The sequence below is a fragment of the Dreissena polymorpha genome, chromosome 12 (assembly GCF_020536995.1).
Source record: "Dreissena polymorpha isolate Duluth1 chromosome 12, UMN_Dpol_1.0, whole genome shotgun sequence".
Classification (NCBI taxonomy): domain Eukaryota; kingdom Metazoa; phylum Mollusca; class Bivalvia; order Myida; family Dreissenidae; genus Dreissena; species Dreissena polymorpha.
In genome coordinates, this window is record NC_068366.1 from 64244237 (window position 1) to 64266441 (window position 22205).

At 32.5% G+C, this 22205-nt stretch overlaps 1 protein-coding gene across 1 annotated transcript; it reads right to left on the minus strand.

Moving 5' to 3' along the window:
• Nucleotides 1-3737: 3737 nt before the first annotated feature.
• LOC127852676 (leukocyte elastase inhibitor-like) lies at nt 3738-13262 on the minus strand. The gene is given in 4 exon segments (XM_052386626.1): nt 3738-4099; nt 4132-4357; nt 4359-4552; nt 12974-13262. Coding segments are annotated over 4 exon segments (1071 nt in total).
• Nucleotides 13263-22205: the final 8943 nt, after the last annotated feature.

Below are 22205 nucleotides of genomic sequence, written 5' to 3' on the forward strand. Positions count from 1 at the left end.
TTAGACGCTGAAGCAACCAACACACCCTGGAACTAATTGGCTTAAAGCGATGGGCTGAAGTGACAGCAAACTAGCCAATCAAATGTATATTCTGTTAGTATCTGGAAAACAGTAGTTTGATATTAAAACAATTATTCAAATACCATTTGTGTGTGTGTATATTCTATCACCACCACGTGACCAAAATTCAAACCAATTTGGAAAAGTGTGAACAAAAATTTACAAGGATAAAAGTAGAGTAAGAAGAAAGGAGAAAATATTGAGAATTGTTTACCTGTAATCCTCGTAAAGAAGAAGAAAATATTGAGAATTTTTCACAACCTGTAATTCTCGTGAAGAAAAAAGAAGATGAAGAAAATATTGAGAATTTTTCACAACCTGTAATTCTCGTGAAGAAGAAAGAAGATGACGAAAGTATTGAGAATTTGTCCCTACCTGTAATTCTCGAAAATGAACTTAATTTCTTGAGACATTTTTACAACCTGTAATTCTCAGAAAATTATGTCCGAAATTTGCTCGCAGCGCCAATATTGTACTCACATCGCCAATATTGTACTCACCTAAGTACAAGAGTAGTCCCGCAACCAATCCTCCACAGCTGGACAGAGTGATGCCGAGAATAATCAGGAATACTGGGTGATTAAGTTGTCGTTACGACGTTAGCTTGTAGCTTCGAATATGGCGCACAGGAAGAGAGAGCTTAACGGGGTTTTCACTTCCTTTATCAAGGAGTTGTGTTCGTCCCAAAACCGCTTCGTGCCACAATACAAATCTGAGAAACATGAGTTGCTGCTGCATCGTGTTATATATGTTATATGAAACAGTAAATCTTCGAAGCTAGCAATTTTACGAAATAACTAAATGATTTAGGATTTTCGTAAAATTATTGTTTCACGTAGGGACTCCACAAAATGACTGATTTTTTCAAGAATTCCACGAAATGACCTGAAACGAGTTCAGCCTTATTCATAATTGTTAACTCCTTAATAAAATAAATGCGACTTTAAAACATTAACTAATGTATGAAATTGTACATCTTAAAAAAATCTGCAAACAGTATATGTCACAATATACATCGATTGCATCTCATGGGAGCATCCGTTCGGATGTCAGATGATTCCGGTTTATATAAAGAAATGTTGTGAGTGCACTATATTGCTATTATTTAATTGTATAAGCATTTATCCATTTGATGCAACTAGCGTATACGTACGTCAACGAATAATCATCACTAGTTTCGTAGTCTGTTTTTCTTCAAGGATGCATTCAACGTTTAGACTTGCGTTTTCTTAACTCGTTATGAAAGTAGTTTTTGTACAGTGGACATGGGATAATAATCTAAACATCTACAAGCCAAGCAAAAAAGTGACAACTGGATTGTTTACAAAGACTCCCGATATAATTATCTAAATAATACATAAAGCTGGTAAATGTTATTGTAACTTCTGTTTGACAGTTGTGTTAGGAAGTTGATGATTGTAATCTCTTTGTCGCATTTCAAGCTAATAATAATTTAGTTTCGTGAATTTAAGTTAAGGATGATCTTATTAGCTTCGGACTATGGCATTCCGTCTGAATAAATCGTTATAACATGAATGTATGGCAAATTTATTTGTTCGGTTATTTTTATACATACATGTGATTTTCACTAAAAAATGTGGCGGCGTCATTAAAGGTTTGCTTACACAGGCGCTAGCACGTCATTCAGCAATACTATCTATTTTAACTTATCTGAAGGCGTCTTTGTCTGTTTTTTATTTTGTTACCAGGGATCATGCGTCCACACTTCAAATAATATATCATCATAAACTACCCGGTCGATGTTCATGGAACTTGACCTGAGGGATCATTTGTTGCAGACAAGTACCTAATACTAATTGCAAGGTTGTAAACCCCAAATATATTCAAGGCAAGTGTATATAAATTTTTATACTTACCAAATAAGGGATGTTATCAAAACAGTGAGTTAAGTACTGTATTACAAGTCAAAGATAGGATTAATTTGAATTTCATTATTTCATCACGCGATCGATCAGTATAGGTATAGGGTTGTTCATGTTTGAAACAAAAACAGATGAAAATGATCTTTTACTAAAAAAAACATAAGCATTTTTCGTAGAGCAGGAGAACAAAATCTATGTTAAATATATACCAGGCACTAAATCATTATGTATTCTGCGTGTCTGCAAGACACGATTACGTGTCGTTTAAAATGATGAAAAAACTAAATATAGAATAACTTACATCTTAGTGGGATATTATTATTGTTTCTGAATACTCTTCCAAGTCCTTTGATCCTAAGCTAAAAACCAACTTATTATTCAATGTCAATATGATAATGGAGTAATTTCAATTTCCGTTAATGCCTTAAATGTATAAAAGTGTGTTCTACATTGAACTATATATATATATATATATATATATATATATATATATATATATATATATATATTCCAATGTGTTTCATAAATGGGATATCAAAAACAGAGAAGCATACAATTATATAATACATGTATTTACCGAAATATAAACAGTTTAACACTGTGCGTATTTCTCTCTTTTAAGAATGAACATTTGTTCGTTGTTATTCATGGCAATGTATGATGACATATTTTATTCTTTAGAAACAGTTGTATAATTTTCGAATAGTATATTGATTCAAGTATTTGTTTATTTACACCATTAACGGTCGGAAAATTAACACAATATGTTAGTCTTTCATCGTCGTCTGTTTGTTTCCTTAAATATGCCAATCGTCCACTATAGCACCATTTTGTACATGCCTAAAGTGTGCCTTAATGTAGTTTGAACCCAAGCTACGTTTATCATTGTTTTGTTTGATTTATAAGTTTGTCTTATGAATCAACCTGAATAATGCATCGATGTTTGCTTCAGTTTATTAAAGTTAAATGATTTCGCATAGACGCACTATACTTATATTAGTTCATCAAACTTACTGGAAAAAAAGTGTGTACTTAACGTTCGTTTGGAATGTTTGTTGATTTTGTCTAGGTCTGTATTGTGTTTAGCTACCCATTAGACCTGTTTACCACTCGCCAAGGCTTTGCATTTAGACTCAAGTGTGAACCATTGTAGTAGTGTTCCCTGTATCGCTTGAGTACTAACAAATGGTAACAAGAATTAATCTTAATATTCCGTTTCTGCAGCTTTAATGTATTGAGTATGACGGTTTAGAAACAAATTGAATAAACTACATTGTATTAAAAATTTCATGAGATAAATACAAAATACAGATTTGAAACATCATAAGCAGTAAGAAGATTATAAAAGTATAATATAAAGTGAAAATTTTGTATCATAAGCATTTTATATGTGTATGCAGTACCATAATAGAAAACAAGTACTTTAATGTTAAGTATACATTTTAAAAAGTACATTGTTTATTTTGCGAACTAAAATATTATGAAAAGGGATGAATCATACTACTGCTATTTTCTTTGCGATAAACAAGCCTGCACAATCTGGTTCACTTTGTGAGTATGTGTTAAATGTGGTAATGACTTTTCTTGAAACCTCAGTAAACAAAATGGTGAAGACCAGGGAAACAGCATTCACATTGTCCGATTTCTTGCAAAATGACAGTTTAATTCACAAGGCAGTGAAGGAATGCAGCACTTTGAACACAAATGGAAAATAAAGAAAGGTAGATTAATGATACGTTTCATAAGAGAAATATGCCGTTTTAATATTACGTCTCTGTGCTGAACCCGTTCAATCTAGAGTTCATCTCGTGTCTTGGCAGTTTCAGATGTTGGTCCAGTAAAACGACCAATGAACAGTGAAGAATTAAGCGGGTAGTGCCAGATCATAAACATGAACGGGTGATCAGCCGTAAACGTCCGTGGAGAAGCTGGCATGCTCAGCCTGAACCTTATTATTGCAGCAGTTGCAGCTGCAGCCTCTGTACCTTCTTCGTTGACATCCACAAGCGCCTTGTGCAACACCTTAGAAACACACCATTCCTTCCCCATTCCAGAGAGGACAGCTTTTTCTCTATTGAACACGTCAGAAATTCCTAGAGCAGATAATGTATCTGAAAGCTGGAATGAACTCTCAAGCTTGACTTTTGGAACGGAAACTATAACAGTTGTGACGAAACATCTTTGATACATTGGTTCAATTTTTGGACGTCTATCTTTTTCTCCATTTTCAGCAACCCAGTGACGGTATTTGGTAGTAGAACTACCATAGCCATTTCATCCCCAGTGTAAGGCAGATGTATGTACTTGCAATCCAAAGCTTTGTTCTCGCCATATCTTAATTTCTTCATTTCTCGTCTCATCATGTCTATCTTCAACGATTTTCCGTCCAATGTTTGAAAATCCGTTTCTTGTGAAATTTTTTGGCTCAAACTGTGTTGCCCAGCTTCCTTTGAAATAGATGGCATTTGCTACTACCATTCTTATGAGTTCATCAATAGATCATCTAGGCAGAAGGTTTTTGATCTTATCATTTGTGACTTCTTCTACCCATTTGCTTATTTCTTTTCTGCTTCCCTCTGGGTTGGATACGAAGTCCACATATTTGACATCTGAGGCAAAATGTTTGACCACTGCTTTAATATAATCTTCAAGAGCTTCTTTATCAATGTTCGGATAAAGCCTGTTAGCGTTTTCAGGGTTACATGATCGCCCCTTTATTTAACACTTTTACAAACTGCTTAGCAAGTATCATCTTTTGGTCATCGGATTGCAATTTAAGTGTAGAAATCATTTGGTTTTTGGTCTCTTTTTTTGCTTCAGTTTGAACCATCGTCATGACAACTAAAATTCTGCTAGGCGACATGAACAACTCATTTCACAATTGGTTATGATTAAGTTTAACCTATATGTTACGCTTGTCCTAAATAGTTTTAGCAAGCAAACCAGTTTGCAAGATTGTGTGTTAACCGTGAATCATGTATCGTACTGTTGAAGTCCGACCGAAATGTACCGTTCGGATCTCGGAAAAAGGAGTGTCCTACCCCCACCCATCAAACTTATCCTCCACTTTAAATCGAGCTTTAAAAAATCGGCTTCAAATTCAAGGAAATCCGCGGAATCGAGGAATATTTACGTATCTGAAAAAGGAAATCTTAATCCCCCCTGAGGCGAAGCGTAAGTGGCATATAAAAAACGCTGTTTGTCGATTTTTCAGTACGTCCAAAAGTTGCATTTTCTTTTTTGACCTATATCTCCTGTATCCTTTGTTTAATTTTCATAAAACTATTCCTAAATATTAAGGTCACTCAGACGATGTGAAGAATTTATAAAGAACCGAATTATATACTAAGGTTTATCTCCTGTCTGTGCAGCTAAAGTGTCACTTTATTTGTGTATTAGTCAGTCACGCAGATTCATGGTCAATGCTATTCTTGAATATCAAACCCTCTTTTTTCCTCTAAGAGAAGTGTACCTGTCATGAGCAAGTCATGCTGTTGCAACGTTACGAATACACTTAGAAGTTAAAAGATATGTCTCAATGTTCGTGTCCAATCCATGTGTATTAAATCTTAGACGTGTTTTCATAAAATGTGGATACTATGTTCAGGTCCCCATGACGATGTGAAGTAGTCATGAGTGTGTTTCGTCGGTTTGTGTCAATGTTACTCTTTGAGGTCCATTTTTTGTATCACCTCCGATTGCTTACCGAAATACTGATAATTTTCATATATTTTTAGCTTTTTTGATAAATTCTGAATACAACATAACGTATTCAAATATGAGAAACAAAGCTTATTAATTATTTTCAAATTTTAAAGATAGCATGAACATTTTACTTATGGAAATAAAATTTGGTTCATTAAAAACAATAGCATTTTATAATAAAATGGTTTACAATTAATTATAAGGACTTAATCTTCTTATTAAATAAACACTATTTGATTTGACATTTGCCTTAAATGGATAGAATTTCGTTCAATTACCTTTTTAAACGTCTCACTTAGCTTTATAATAAAAGCCAGACAATGACTGCATAGAAAGAGGAGTCGACAAATAATGAGTTTTATATCTTACGTATACTGCTTGCAATATGGTATCGATTTTGGAAATGTGCTTTAGCTGTGACGATTTTTAACATTAAGTTCCATTTTAACAGTTTATTTTCAAAGACAATTAGATATATTATCAAGCCATCATTCAAAACAAGATTTATGTTCATGACCCATGTTATTTGAGTGCTTCAGCTTCCTTAACTATTTCTAAAAAGAAATCGCAATCATATTTGTGTAGTTTGCTGAAGAAAAAGAACGCTCTGAATCTAGTTGTTCTATTATTGTTCTATTAACACTGACAGTTGGAGGACAGCATTTAATATGTTTAATGATCGCATAAAACTAAGGGCTTAATTTTAATTGCTTATTTACAGTTAAAAATGCATGCTGAAATACAAATAAAAAAAAACGTTATTCTTAGTTATAGTATAGACATTAACATGACATTATGAATATTTATATGTTTGAGATATTGTTAATAATTAATTGAAACTAAATTACAAACGTATTTATTAATGTGATTGAAAATTTTAATTTCAAAGAAAATCACGGCTTATATTGGTTCACTTGTGTCTCAAGAATACTTGTTAAGAAGCGCTCTATTGATGCTGTGCAACTATGGCTTTCTTATATATACAGATTTAATATTGTTAATATTGTTAATATTTCCCGGTTGTGATTGCAATTGATTGTTTTAGAAAACATGCATACAACACACTTTATCTATTATAATAATATTGCAAGGAAGTGTTTGGTATTGTTGATCACATTTTAATTAATGATCAGCTTTCATAATGTTGATGGCATGTGTTTATTATTTATTATTACTTTTACTGTTATAGTTTACTAAAATACTAGTCAAAGTTATTGATCAATTATCAATTATTATATTTTAAATTGTTTCGTATTGCATTCGAATATATGAATGATTAGTTAAGTTTTAAGGCTAGACTTACATTTAACTATTAATAATAATTTGTTCAAAACTAGTTAATACGACAAACGGGACGATTTTAACTTTGAAATTGTGAATTTTCCGTTTGTAGATGGCAACATCCCTAAAGGACCTTCCTATGGTATTTACATTACGCAGTTGGTACGTTATGCCAGAGCATGTTCGTGTATTAAAGATTTTAATGATCGTAATCTAATATTAACTAAAAAATTGCTAAAACAAGGCTTTTTGTATCATAACCTAAGAAATAAATTTGCTAGATTTTACTCTAGGTATGGTGATTTCAAAATATAATGTTTCTTTAAAATGGCATTTAAATAATGGAATCTCCCATCCATCATTTTACGGAGATGTTTTGAAGCGTGTCCGCAAATTAAAATATGTTAAACCAAATATTCATATCCAACGTTTCAATTTAATTAACTTGTTTTTATCAAAAAGATACGATGCTTATGTACTTGATGGTTTTCGATTCACTATATCTTTCTTCCCTTAAAATTTGGAATCATTAGTGATATTATAGGCATTTTTCACTGTTGAATAAAATTGTGTCATTGTGTCGTATGAACAAATCTGCATGAATACTACATTATAGGCATTTTTCACTGTTGAGTAAAATTGTGTCATTGTGTCGTATGAACAAATCTGCATGTAAACTACATTTGGACTCAAATCGTACATCAAATCATTTCTGTCTTCAGTTGTCAAAACACCTATATACTGTTTGATTCCAATAATGTTAAATCACCTAAACTTGTTTTATTAGTAGCAGAGCCCCATTAATATTTTTATTTAGTACTGCCCCTGGAATTTGTTCACGTCATTATGTCATTATGGATTTTTGTGACGTCATACGACCGACTTTCCCAGTTGTAATCTACATGCATAGGTCATTGGGTTTATAACGTTCCATTATATTTATATTTTCTCTCTGATAGGCGTTTCTTGTTTGATTTAATTATTTTTATTTTTTTTAGCAGTCACATAAACAACCAAGCTATGTAATATGGAATTTTTACACCCATTTTTGCTGCTTCTTCCTGTATTTGCGCGATGATTATCTGAGATATTAACTCCATGATATTATATTCTCAAATCTTTTCTATAAAGAAGGAATGTAGTTGACAATTGTTAATAGTTTTATTTGATCGTTCGTCAAAAAGTTGTAACTCTGTTACTCTTGTATCTTCAATGCAATTGAGTAATTAAATAGTAATTAAATTGAATGCGTTTTAATTCCCTTTTATTATTGTTTAATTTGAGTCACGATGCTATGACGTTAAATTTTATTTACATGTAAATGTATTATGAATATTGCTGGTCCAAGTGTGAGGTTGAGCGCTCTATAACCAGGTTTAAACCCCCAATGCTTTGCATTGACCGTTCCAAGGCGATGACCCCAGCTTTATTCATATTTTGTGTTTATGTTGGTTTGTATTGTGCTGTATTGTGCTGTTTTGTACTGTTTTGGCAATCGGTCACTTGCCTTAAATAAAGGACCAACTAATAGTTTTTAATGAAAATTCAATACTGCTCCAGCAGCTGGAGTTTCACTTCTTTATTTTGTATCTTTTTCTACATCGACATACATTATGCATAGACATGAAAGATCATGAGATGGCAACTGTTGTAAAAAGCGTGTGATCATAGTTCATTTGTCTCATAAGTAATTTAGATTGTAATACTTCATAAATGATTAATCATCGTCGGTGTTGGAAAACCGGGCGTAATTCATATGCATAAAGTGTTGTCCCAGATTGGCCTGTAAACTCCACACATGGGACGACACGTTTCGCCTTTATTGTATTGTTCGTTTATAGGAAGTCTCTTCTAATCAAAAACCCAGTTTGGACAGAAATACCCCCCCCCCCCCCCTCGATTAGCCAACACTTATCGAAAATGCATCAGCAACGTTTCACCACAGCGCGGCTAAAATGTATACTTTGTTTGATTGTCTGTGAAATTTATAACTACACTTCCGCGAAATTCGAGTACATGTGTTTTTAAATGCGGTAAACAATTGACTTCAGTGAAACTTCCTCAAGGCGCTATAGGCACATGCCTAATGAAAATGCCAACAAAAATGCAATACAAACCAGAAGAGCTCTGCGAGGTCTTCCTTGTCTGTGTCGATCCATAATTTTTGTAAGAGTCGTGTTATATCGACTCCAAACATGTCGACTATTTGAGAATACAAATATTTTATGTACTTTTTATATATACATATTTTGTAAAACTGTGCGAAACAGAACATATAACAACTATCGTTTACTTAAAAATAAAGTGTAAAACACGCGAACACAATTTATGTTAGATATATACCAGTTATTAAAGCATTATGTATATTGCTTTGTGCAATAAACACAATTAGTGTCGTTTAAAAATGATACAATAATGGCATTTTGAAATAACTAAAATTTTTGTAAGATATTATTATTGTTTCTTAATACTGTTCCGATTGATTTCATTTTTAATCATGTAAACAAAATATTGAAGTGTCAATATGATCATACATACATTTTCATTTTCTGTTATTACTTACATGTTTATTATTTTGTTTAACATTAAACTAAACTACTCTCATTGATTTCATAGATGTGACATTAAAAACAAAAAATAACATATAATAATATAAAATTATATGTACATGTAAACATATTGCGTATTTCTCTTGTTGAAGAATGAACATTTGATTGATTGATATTCATGGCGATTTATGCTGACATAATTGATTCTTGAGCTACAGTAGTATAATGTTAATGTTGATTTAAGTATTTGTTTATCTATGCTAACAGTCTTTAATGGCCGCTTGTCGGTTTCTCTTCGAAAATACAGTATCAAATCGTCTACTATAGCACTATTTTGAAGTTTCCGTCAGCTTGACTATAAAGCATGTACTTAACATTCGTTTGGAATGTATAAAGATCGATCGTTAGTCAAGTTTCGTATTGTGTTCAGCTAGCAGATTGATCGGTTTACCAATTCCCAAGACTATGTATCCAGACTCGAGCTTGAACTATTCACCCGATGGTGAAAAGAGTTTATTTCATTATACGGTTAATGGAGTTTCAATTTTGATTTAATAAGTAGAACGGTCCCGGAGAACGGTTCAATAACAACACGATTACACTATTCTATTTATTTATTTCAGTATTCTATTTATCCTACAATATTTTTAATTGGTTCCCAGTGCAATAAAAACGTCTTTAGATGCTAAAAACAATAGCAACAACTGATTAAATTATCTGAATCTAGTTTGCGTAGTAATATTAAAATTGTCTGTGATCGTTCCCGTTAACGCCACTCAAAATAGTCCCAAAAAATTCCACGCAAAAGCAGAGTAACAAGACAAAATATCGCCATATGCCTGGATTAGAATTTAATCAGAATTCCAAATATTACACACTCAAGTAGAACACAGACGATTTTGTTAAAACTCAAATTCTAGTTTTACTGCAAAATACAAAAAAATGCTGCCATGTTGAATTAACTCGTCAAGCATGATTTAGCGGTAGCTTTAGTCTATAAACAGCTCTTCTTTTTACACACTTTTACTAACTAAACTCGTATTACAATGTCAAACAACTACTGGTTCTTGTTCTACTCATCAAAATTGTGTAACAACCATGTTTGTTTTCTTCAAATTTTACTTGCTTCCATGACGAGAAAATTCCATGAAAATTCTGCACACATTTACGTATTACAATGTATATATCAACCTTTTCCATTTTAAAGCACTTGATGTAAGCAGGCAGTTCTTTGTAGATAGACATTCTTTGATCGTTTGACAAAAGAACGACTTATTCATCAAAGACATTACCCTTTTCAGTGAACGTAGATTTCCTTCGAAAAGTTAAAGAAGAATTCACTGACACTTTTCTAAATCCGTCAATTGTTCAACAAAACATCGCGTTATTCGAATACATTTAGAGAAATCGAAAATTTAGTCTCACCGGTTTCATTCAAATATAGAGAATAATAGGTAACTGTAGTGTTGATTATAGATGTTTATCATGCGAGGCTTATAAAACAATTTTTCGCTTTTGTGCCGAGCATGATAAACCTGATCTATAATCAACACTAATCTATTATTCTATTTATCACACTTTTTATTGAGTAAACCTTTTCATTTTTTTAAACAAAATTAGTTTAACTGGATAATTTCACTGTATTCATGACGTCATTTTGTCCAATATATATGGTATATTGATTTGAAAACTAAACATTTAATATAGGGATAATACACGTTTTTGAGAGCATGATCATCTGCGGGCGCTCGAAAAATCCGTTCCTGTCCGAGTGTCCGAGAAAATGTGTATTTTAGCTATTATTGCATAAACAAATCACACATACCAAAATAAATTAAAATAACATTGAAACCAATATGTCTTGTTCATTCGACATCGACAAATAATTCGATCATTTCATATGACGTCATACAGTTCAATGTTGTGTTTTAAATATGCCTCACTCGGTCATCATCAGAAATGACGAGGCTTTACCTTCGGATAGGCAGTTTTCGATTTAAAATGTGTTTAAACAGTGGATTTATGCAAATTTGAAATGCAGCCAGGCAAAGAAAGAAATGATGAATTATTTTGAAATTTACTGGTCGTGACGGATAAAAATGTCGTCAGAATAAGTCATTGTTTTCATAGATGTTTCTTTCGTACAGGTATATCATATTTCGTTCCAACTAAATTTTCTAAAAATTAATACTGCCAACATATTGTCACTGAAGAATTTCAAGCACACAGCAGGAACGTTGAAGGTACATAAACACTTACATTTACAGCATTGTCTTTTGAATGTTTCGAGTAAATAACCTTAACTTCATTGAAGTTGCTAATAAAATAAAGCTGTTGTCAAGAGAGTGCAGATGGTATAATTTGAAAAGTGGATTGAACTATTCATTCCCTTTATTCCTGCATGCACGAGGACACTTGTGCTTATTCAGTTCCCTATTTATGCTTGGAAAGTCGTCGAGTTATTAACAAAGTTAAGGGAAGTAAGTAACTGCGCGCGAACCAATTTATGGATATGAAAAACTAATAACAGGGCTTGAACGGCACGTGAATCGCCTTGTTAATACACGATTTCTCCCATTCAAGCCCTCCTCTTGCCAAGTTTCTGCACCCCGCCGGAGGGAATTATAGGTATAGTTCATGCAATAATTCATATATAAATCCAAATTTAGGAAAAAATGAAATATCGTTATACATTTTTACTACTCAGATCTTAATTGTCTAAAAGTTCTCACTTCGTTTTAAATTTAACCTGAGGTGAAATGCCAAAAAAGTAGACCCTATTTATATGTACTAGCCGTTGGATAAAGGTAACCTGCTGGATAAACATTATCTATATCCAACAGTCGTAATTTGTTATATAAAATGATTTAGCTCTAAAATAAATATTATTTTATTTATTCTACCATTAGCATATTATATGTGTATGTAGTAAATAAATACAAAAACATAATATAATAATAAATATTTTATTTTGCGAACTAAAATATGATAGAACAAGATGAAACCTACTATTTATATTGTCACGTTTGCGATAACTACGCCTGCACAAACTAGTGCACTTTGCTGTATGTGTTAAAATGGGCTATGACTTTAATTACAACCTCAGTAAACAAAATGGTGCAGACTAGGGACAGAACTGTCACATTGTCCAATTTCTTTAAGTATTACAGTTGAATCAACAATGCAGTATAAGGAATGCAGCACTAAGAACATGAAAACAAATGAAGAAATGTACATAACGCATATTTTCGTAATAGCCAGATGATATTCAAATATGACATGTTTTTGCTTTACCCGTTAAATCTAGCATTCATCGATTGTCTTTTCCGTTTCTGATGTTGGTCGAGTAAAACGACCAACGAAAAGTGGAGCATTGAGCTGATCAAATCATAATCATGAACGGGTGATCAGCCGTAAACGTTAACGTCTGCGGACGAGTTTGCTTGTATATCTTTAAACTGTTTCTTACAGCAGTCGCAGCTGCAGCCTCCGTACCTTCTTCGTTGACATCCACAGAAGACTTGTGAAACACTTCAGAAACAAACAAATCCTTTCCCATTCTAGAGAGGTCAGCTTTGTTTGAACAGAACACGTCAGAAATTCCTAGAGCAGATAATGTATCTGAAAGCTGGAATGAGCTCTCAAGCTTGACTTTCGGAACGAAAACTATAACAGTTGCCGAAGAAACATCTTTGATACATTGGTTCAATCTTTGGGCGTATAAATGTTTCTCCATTTTAAGCAGCCCAGTGACGGTATCTGGAAGTAGAACTAGCATAGCCATGTCGGCACAAGTGATAACATAGTGACATCATCACCTTTTATTAGAAGTAAAATTAATTGCTCTTTTTCAGGTGTTCGTCTTCATCTTATACAGACGCGATTTAAAAAGCAAGGATGCTAAATCCAGTAAATGAAAATTTTGCCGGTGATAAAAAGGGGCATACTTGATCCCATATCCCCGAAGCGAAGTCACAACAGTTTAAGCAATTCAAAAATATTTTAATGAATTCAAAATAACAACCGACGTTAAAGCATTTCGAAAACATCAAAATGCATTCAAATTAGGTCTTTGCTTATTTAAAGCGTCGAAATAAAAATCATCTTAAGGCAATTTTTATATCTCATACAAAGAAAATAATTGTGATTGTGGTATATATACAATTTAGTCCGTGTTTGTAATGTTCGTATTTTATACAGCTTTCCGCCTGTTTTATATTTATGTATATATAACCTTTATTGGGTGTTATTTTTATATAGGTATCTTTGATACCATTTCTGATAAACTTTCTTCAAGACCACATATAAATCCCCGTTCAATTTTAAAGATAACATGAATATCGTTTAGTATCAGGACTCAATCTTCTTATTAAATAAACAATATAAGATCTGGCATTTGTATAAAATGAATTGGATATCGTTTAATAAAGTTTATCAACATATCAATTAGCTTTGTAATAAAAGCAAGACAACTGCTGAATAGAAAGAAGAGCCGACAATTTTTTATATATATGTAAAATGCTTGTAGTAATTAGTAATTTGCATAAAATGTGTCGCTTTTCAACATTAAGTTCATTTTTACAGTTTGCATGTCTTCAAAGAAAATTAGTTATAATATCAGACCATTATTCAAAACACGTTTTCTGTTCTTGATCTTTTTTATTTCTATCAATCAGATTTCCTAATTATATTTTGTTGAACGATCGAAAATGTATGTGTGTAGCTTGCTGAAGAGGAAGAAGGCTCCGATTATAATTGTAATGTTACCACGGACAGATGGAAAAAATATAATATGTTTTAACATCGATTAAGCCTCATGAATTGCTTATTTCAAGAATGTGTTTAAAATTCATGCTGAAATACAAAAACAAAAGTTGTTCTTACTTATACTATATAAATAAGCATGACATTATGCATATTTATATGTTTAGGATCTTGTAAATTATTATTAATGGAAACTTAGTTACAGAGTGATTAAACAAGAGCTGTCAGAATACAGCGCGCTCGACTTGTCAGTCGAGTGCTTGATAGTATAACATAAGCCATCATGGGAAAATTGTTCATATTCAATAATGTCAAGGTAATATAGTTATATTCTAACTGGAAGAGGATTGAAACATATTGAAACGTATTGATCGCTTATGCTTTAAAGAAGTGGTACATTATAGACGATTCTGAGTTCATTTATATTTTCCACAATCTATTGCACATTTATAAATACATGAAACAAACTAATAAGATTATATTTCAAGTTTGATAGCAGTTGGGTGGGATGGTTGGACGGTCTTTCAAAAATAAAATAATAAAAATAAATGTGTGTTATTTTACCGTGTTTCAAAAAAACTCTTTGTGTGGGTGGGGTGGAGAGGGGGACTAATCTTGGGGTGTGGTCATTTATAAATTATATTTCAAAAATAATAAAACAAAGGAAAATTATTTTTTTTTAGAGGGGGAGTATTCTGGGGTGGGGCGTGGTAGATGGTTTGGGTGGAGTCCATTGTGGTATGTCAGGTATGTGTTGTTTTGTCAAAGTATGAATCAAATCTGAACCTAAATAAAGAAGTAATGTTAATTTAAGCAAAAAAATATTTATTTGACCTTGAGATTCAAGGTCGTTCAAAGGTCAAGTTCAAATTCAACTTGCCAGGTACAGTACCTGCATGAAAGAAAGAAAGTATTTGAAGTTTGAAAGCAATAGCCTTGATATTATAAAAGTAAAGTGTATCTAAACACAAAATTTAACAAAATATGCAAAGTTACTAAGTCAAAAAAGGGCCATACTTCCGTCAAAATGCCAACCAGAGGTATGCATTTTGTCCTGTACAGTCCCCTTATGATAGTTAGCGAGTGTTTCAAGTCGGAAAGCAATAGCCATGATACTTTAGGAGTAAATGGACCAAAACACAAAACTTCATTTTCAATTTTCTAAGTATAAAAAGGGGCATAGCTCTAAAAATAATGCTGATAGAGTTATGCACATTGACCTACCCAATTGTCTTGTTGTAATAAAGAAGTATTCCAAGTTTGAGTTAATTATCTTTGATAGTGTTAAAGTTATTTGACTTTATAAAAAAACTTAAACCAACGCCGACGCCAACGCCGGGGCGAGTAGTAAAGCTCTCATTTTTCTTCGAAAAGTCGATTTAAAAATGTAATTGCAAATACAATCACGCCTAATATTGGTTCACTTATGTCGCAGTAATAATTGTTAAATATTTCTCATTTGATGCTTTACAACTTCTGCTCTCTTATATATACAGATTAAATATGTCTAGGTTGTGATTGTTATTGATTATTTTAGAAAACTTTCGTACAGCACAGATTTATCTAACGTAATGAGATTGCAAGAATGTGTATTGTGTTGATGATCTCGTTTTTACTTGTGCTCAGCTTGCATAATTTTGCATATTTTTGCTGGCATGTGTTTCTCATTTGTTATTTCCTGTACCATTATAGTTTACTTAAATACAAGTCAAAGGCATTGATAAATTAAATTTCAATTTTTCATATTGTAGTAAACCATGTGAATGATCTACATTGTGTTAAGTTTAAGGGCATTGTATCTTTTTTGGCTAAGCTGTCTAAGCCAGCTTTTCACCTTGCGGTAACCAAAACGCATACGTAAAAACGCAGACGATCAAGATAAGGATGGAGGTTACATTACGCTAATTCCGATCTGGGTCGAAAGCTCTTTCCGAGACAGTTTTCAACAAAACATCGATATTTAGGAATCAATTATTTATTTTCAACATCAAACATTAACATTCAAACAACGAAACAATAATAAACACCTTAATAACGGATACCAATCACCGTCTGCATGTTCCTTCTTTGTTCATATCGTATGCATTTTTCAACCGTTATGATGTAAATTGTCTGCGTTTCCCGTAAGTGTTTTAGAGAGACCACGAAACTTTGCAGTGTTAAGTGAGACCCTACTAAATTTGTAAACAGCGTAGTAATACTCGTCAACGTCTTAAGTAAAAAAAATGTAATAATTTATACTAGTGTTTGTTTATTGCAATATTTATGTTACTGGCATGTTAATTAAACGTGTAATTACTATGAATCGCTACAAGTGTCATCATAATCACAATTGTAAAGGAACTATATTTCCTCACATTAATTTATGCCGGTGGACTGCGATTGTGTATTCAAACTCAAGAAAGAATCGACGATTGCTGAAAGATTTTTCGTTTCAAGATGGTAAGAATAATTAATTGAAGATTTCACCAAGCGCATATTATATCTAGTTCTTCGGGTTTTCAATGGACAGCAATAGCTCTGGCTGCCATTATGTTTATCGGTTGCAATTTAATTCAAACACCCGATTGATTGACGATGTTGACTTAATTCTTGATTATTTGCTATATTCCAGTTGGTTTACGGAGGTTTCGTAACACTGCAGTTTCGTCCCCACTGAATATGCTGTATAAAACGGGTAGAGGGTTCGTCACAATGGTAATATATAGGTGTGATACCGGGAAACTTTAGCGCCTTTCATTGGCACCTTTCTTCCATGTTAAAACAACAGTTTTTTTGTGCTTTTCTATTCATGAATTAAATATATTTTAACACTTTAAACGGTGTAATAATATTATACTCATATATTTAGATTTCACAAAACATCCATTTATTTGCAAACAATATAACACCAAACATAAATATTTACATATAAAACATAAAGACATAATCAAATACAACACAATCCCACAATACATTAAAATACAACTGGGCTAGATTGCACTTTACCGGTACACAGTTGTTTACCACTATTGACAAAGCGGTGGTTTGGAGGCGGTAGCCCCCGATACTAATAAAATATATAGGATAAAAAGGATTATTAGGTGTTGCGTTAGGTGTTAGGTATTAGGTGTTGCGTACCGGTAAAGTGCAATTGCCCAGGGCTACAACTCTACTCAATAACACTACATACACAGAAATCATTTCATATATTATGTACACAACAAACAGTACAGTCAGAGTTTTGTCTGTTATATGTCTATGTTCCTTTTAAGATGTCTTCGTCGTGAATCGGGTCGTGTGTTGGATGGGGCCAAAGCCCTGCGATGTGTCTGCATCTCCTCAGTAGTTGTGTGGTGATATTTCCTTGAATTTCCTTCTATGCCCACGGGCAAGCGCGTGCTCAGACACTAGTTGAATCCTCAAGTCAACTGTCACCGCCTTACCTCGTAGAAAGGGGATGCGCCTGTAGAAGCCTAGTTCGACACGCCCTGCTTGCGTATTGATTCTTCGATGCCACCCTTAAATCTTTTTGTCTGTTTTCGCATTGCGTATCTAACATAAATTAATTCTATAATATAAAAAACTTACCATTTTCATATCTGCCATGTTTGTCAAAAAGTTTTGAACATGCATTATTTACATAACTCCCATATTCATGTAAATTGTTGACATGTTTTACATATGAAGATTGTTATCAAAATATCTCTTGCATATATGGTTTTTTTTATATGTTATGCAGCCTTTATATTGTGTACATATATTTGCTATGATTAATTTGAAAGTACATGTGTTCCTTTATATTACATTTTTTATGCCCACAGTAGGGTGGCATATAGCAGTTGAGCTGTCCGTCAGTCAGTCCGTCCGTCCGAAAACTTTAATATTAGCCATAAGTTTTGCAATATTGAAGATAGCAACTTGATATGTTGGCATGCATGTGTATCTAATGAAGCTGCACATTTGAGTGGTGAAAGGTCAAGGTCATCCCTCAAGGTAAAAAAAATACAATCCAAGGGAAGTAATAAGCTTTAAAAGGGAGATAATTTCTAAACCTGCCAAACGATGTATTTAAATTTTATTTCAAAGCGGCGCAATAGGGGGCATTGTGTTTCTGACAAACACATCTCTTGTTTTTTTATATGCGTGCAATGCTTGTTTTGATTTTGCATGTGCTTTTCATTTAAACATCGCAAATGTGTTTTCCTCATTTCCACCATGACTTACTTATATTTCATCTATTATTAATGTCGGATTGTCCAACATTATGCAAATAAATCTTTACAATTTCCTTCAGTAAATACTTAAGTTTAATGTGACAGTACAGTTTCTTTACACTGTTTTGTTACAATTTCATTCACATCGGTTTCGTGTTGTATGCTTTCTAAAAAGCTGATTACACTACACCATAACTTTACATGTACATGTTTATTGTGCCTTATTTCTCTAATGCAATACACACCACATTGATGTCTTTTGCAACATCCCTAATCCTTACATAATATAATGTTTATTTTAATATAATATCCTTGTGTACTTCTCTCAAACTTTTATATAGAACATATTTACTTCCTTAATGCCTAACTAGGATTACTAGCTTATTTAAAGTCCTGCACTATAAATCTCTGGATTGTACTTTCGATTCCTTGTCCGGCCAAACAAATGTGTGAATATGTACATGAATATTCATTTATTTTCATTCATGTTATATTTGGCAACATTGTTGTTCGAATTCCGCGAATTTTCACTTGTTTCTATCTTAATCTGTCTTTGATTTATTTTTATTCATATTTGCGTTTATTGGTGTAAATATGTTTCTTTGTACTTTGTTTTGTTCATTTTGTTATAATGTTCTGTTTTTCTGCAAAAAATCATATCACTATGATGCTTGCAATATTGAGTCTTTTATGTTTACATTCTACTGACATCTTAATACATTATCTTTTATTTCATTCCAACATTATGTTCATAGTAGTTCTCATTATCTCCTCCACCAAGCACTGGTTTTTTCCCAGGAAACGGACTCAACAGTGTCCATATCTGCCTATAATAGGCCATCCTGCAATAGTCAGCAATTGACTATAGGAACTACAAAGTAGAAGTATTTCAGTGGCAGATATGATTTTATTTCCTTTTGAAAGTAATGTTTTACTCTTTCAATTATGAAATCTAGTCATTATAATACTTATTGACAAGAAAACATACAATTAATTTCACTTCTTGTTCTTCATTTCTTATTTGTAAATACAGTAAAATATATTATCTTATTATCACTCACTACATTCATTAAAATACATGGTCGCTTCATTACGTCTCTTTTCACTGGTGGCAAACATAACAACATCAACGCCGTATATCTTTTTAAAAATATTTCTTGTTCTTCGTGTACCCAGATTAAATATAGGTATGAAATATGGCAAATGTTGTAAATATCGTGTGGTTTTATCAGTTTCCTCATAAGTATTTTGATTTGGAATTTTCACAAATCATCTTCGCTGATGGAAAACAAGACTAAATGCATGTGGGTAAAATGTTGTCTCAGATAAGCTTGCGCAGTCCGCAACTCTTTAAAGCAAAAACCCAGTTAAGGCGGAAATTGCCATCGTAGGTTAGCCTGTGCGAATAGCACAAGCTAATATGGAGAGCACTTTACGACATTGCATTAAGCCCCATTTCCGCAGAGCGCGGCTAAATTGCATTTTGTGTATAATTGTATGTTAAATATATAACTTAACTTCCGCATATTTTTAGCGAAGTCGTTTTTAATTCAAATACTGACTGCAGTGTTATGACCTTAACTTCCTTAATTAAGGCGCAATAGACACGGGTCTATACACTGTGTTTTCAGAGATTAAAAATGCCAAAAATGCAGTAAAGCTTGAAGAGCTTCGGGTGAAAGGTCTTATTTATCTCTGTCGATCCTTGATTTTATAAGAGGCATATTTATATCGATCCAAATATATAGACTACACGAAAATGCAAATATATGTATGTACTATTAATAACTTTTGTACAAATGTGCGATACAGAACAGATAACAACTATCTTAAAAGTAAAATTGTAGAACACGAGAACACAAAGATGTATGCCAATTATTAAAGCATTGTATGTAATTCAAACATTTTGTGTCGTTTAACATTTATTAAAAATGAAATTTTAATATAACTTACATTTTGTTAGATACATATTATTATTTTTATGTATTATGATTATTTCTGAATACTGTTCCGATTGAATTGATCCTTAAATATGAAAAACAAATATATTGAAGTGTCAATATGGTAATAACATGTATATTATTTAGTTCAACATTAAACAAGATTACTCTAATTTATTTTAGAGACGCGAAATCGAACACAGAAAAATTATAATGAAATAATATTAGACATACAGTGTAAACATATTTTATCACATGCTGTACCCTGTTTCCCATACAATACAACCATTACATCTTTTTTATTACACATGTGTAATACAACATTTTTTTAGCGTTTTCATTGGCTTAATTTTCATTAATTGACCAATCGCATTTTGTTATTTTGCTGAAATGACGTTGCAACGTCAAATGACGTCACGAAATGTAAACAACATTCGGGATTTTATCATTATGTTTGCGTAAATGTTCATTTAATTTGCTCATTTAAAAGCATGTGATAAAAAAGATCTGACACTCGTTGTCATATCATACCATATTTTATTAAACTCGTCCATGAAATTCGTTAGTAAGCTCGCCAAAGGCTCGCTTACTAACAAAATTCCTGAACTTGTGTAATAAAAAATGGTATGATATGACAACTCGTGCCAGATCCTATATGTCTATTTCTTTTTTTTAAGAATTAACATTCACGACATATGCTGACATAATTGATCATTGAGCTAAAGTAGATTAATGTTTATGTTGATTTAAGCAGTTTTTTTATCTATCCTCACAATAGCCGGTAATGAATGAAAACAAAAATTAACCAGTCTTTAATGGCCGCTTGTCGGTATGTCCCGAACTACAGTATCAAATCGTCTACTGAAGCACATTTTTAGATTCCCACAAAGTGACTTAATTTACCCAAGCTACGCCAAAAATGCATGTTCTGTTTGGTGTATACGTTTATCTTGTGAATAAATGTAGCGATAGGTTGTCAGTTTATAAAGTTACACGATTGTATAATAACAAACTGTACTTGTGTTTGCAAATCACATACCATACCTTGACTATAAAGCATGTACTTAACATTCGTTTGGAATGTATATAGATCGGTTGTTAGTCTAGGTTCGCAATGTGTTCAGCTAGCAGATTGATCGGTTGTTAGTCAAGTTTCGTATTGTGTTCAGCTAGCAGTTTGATCGGTTTATCAATCCCCCAGACTTTGATTCAGACTCGAGTTTGAATTATTCACCTGATGGTAAAAAGAATTAAATCTCAACATACTGTTCGTGGAGTTTTAATTTTTACTTAATGAGCATGACGGTTCAATAACATAACGATTAAACTAGGTTACTCTAAACATTTAATGAGTAAAATACAGCATGCAGATATGAAATATCAAAGACAGTAAAGTAAATAAATATTGCATATAGTGTACATATAGTATCATAATCTTATTCTATATGTAATTTCTATTTTAAAAAAATCAATAAGTATAATGTTTGATATAAATTTATAATATAATAGCTAGTTAGAATGTTTATTTTGCGAATTTCAATGCGATGGAAAGTGGTGAATCATGCTACTGTCACTTGTGCCCATAATAACGCATATATGGTTAAGCGCATTTTGTATTTATGTGATTGCATTGTTAAGTCAATATATTGAAACCTCGGTATGAAAATGGTGCGCATTATGGGACGCAACAGTCACAATGTCAATTAACTCGCAAAATTACAGTATAAGTCACAATGTAATATAATAAACACTGTAATTTGAACCCAAATTGACAAGCAAAATAAAGAAAATAAGATTGTCCATACGTTTCCTAAGAGCCGGATGACA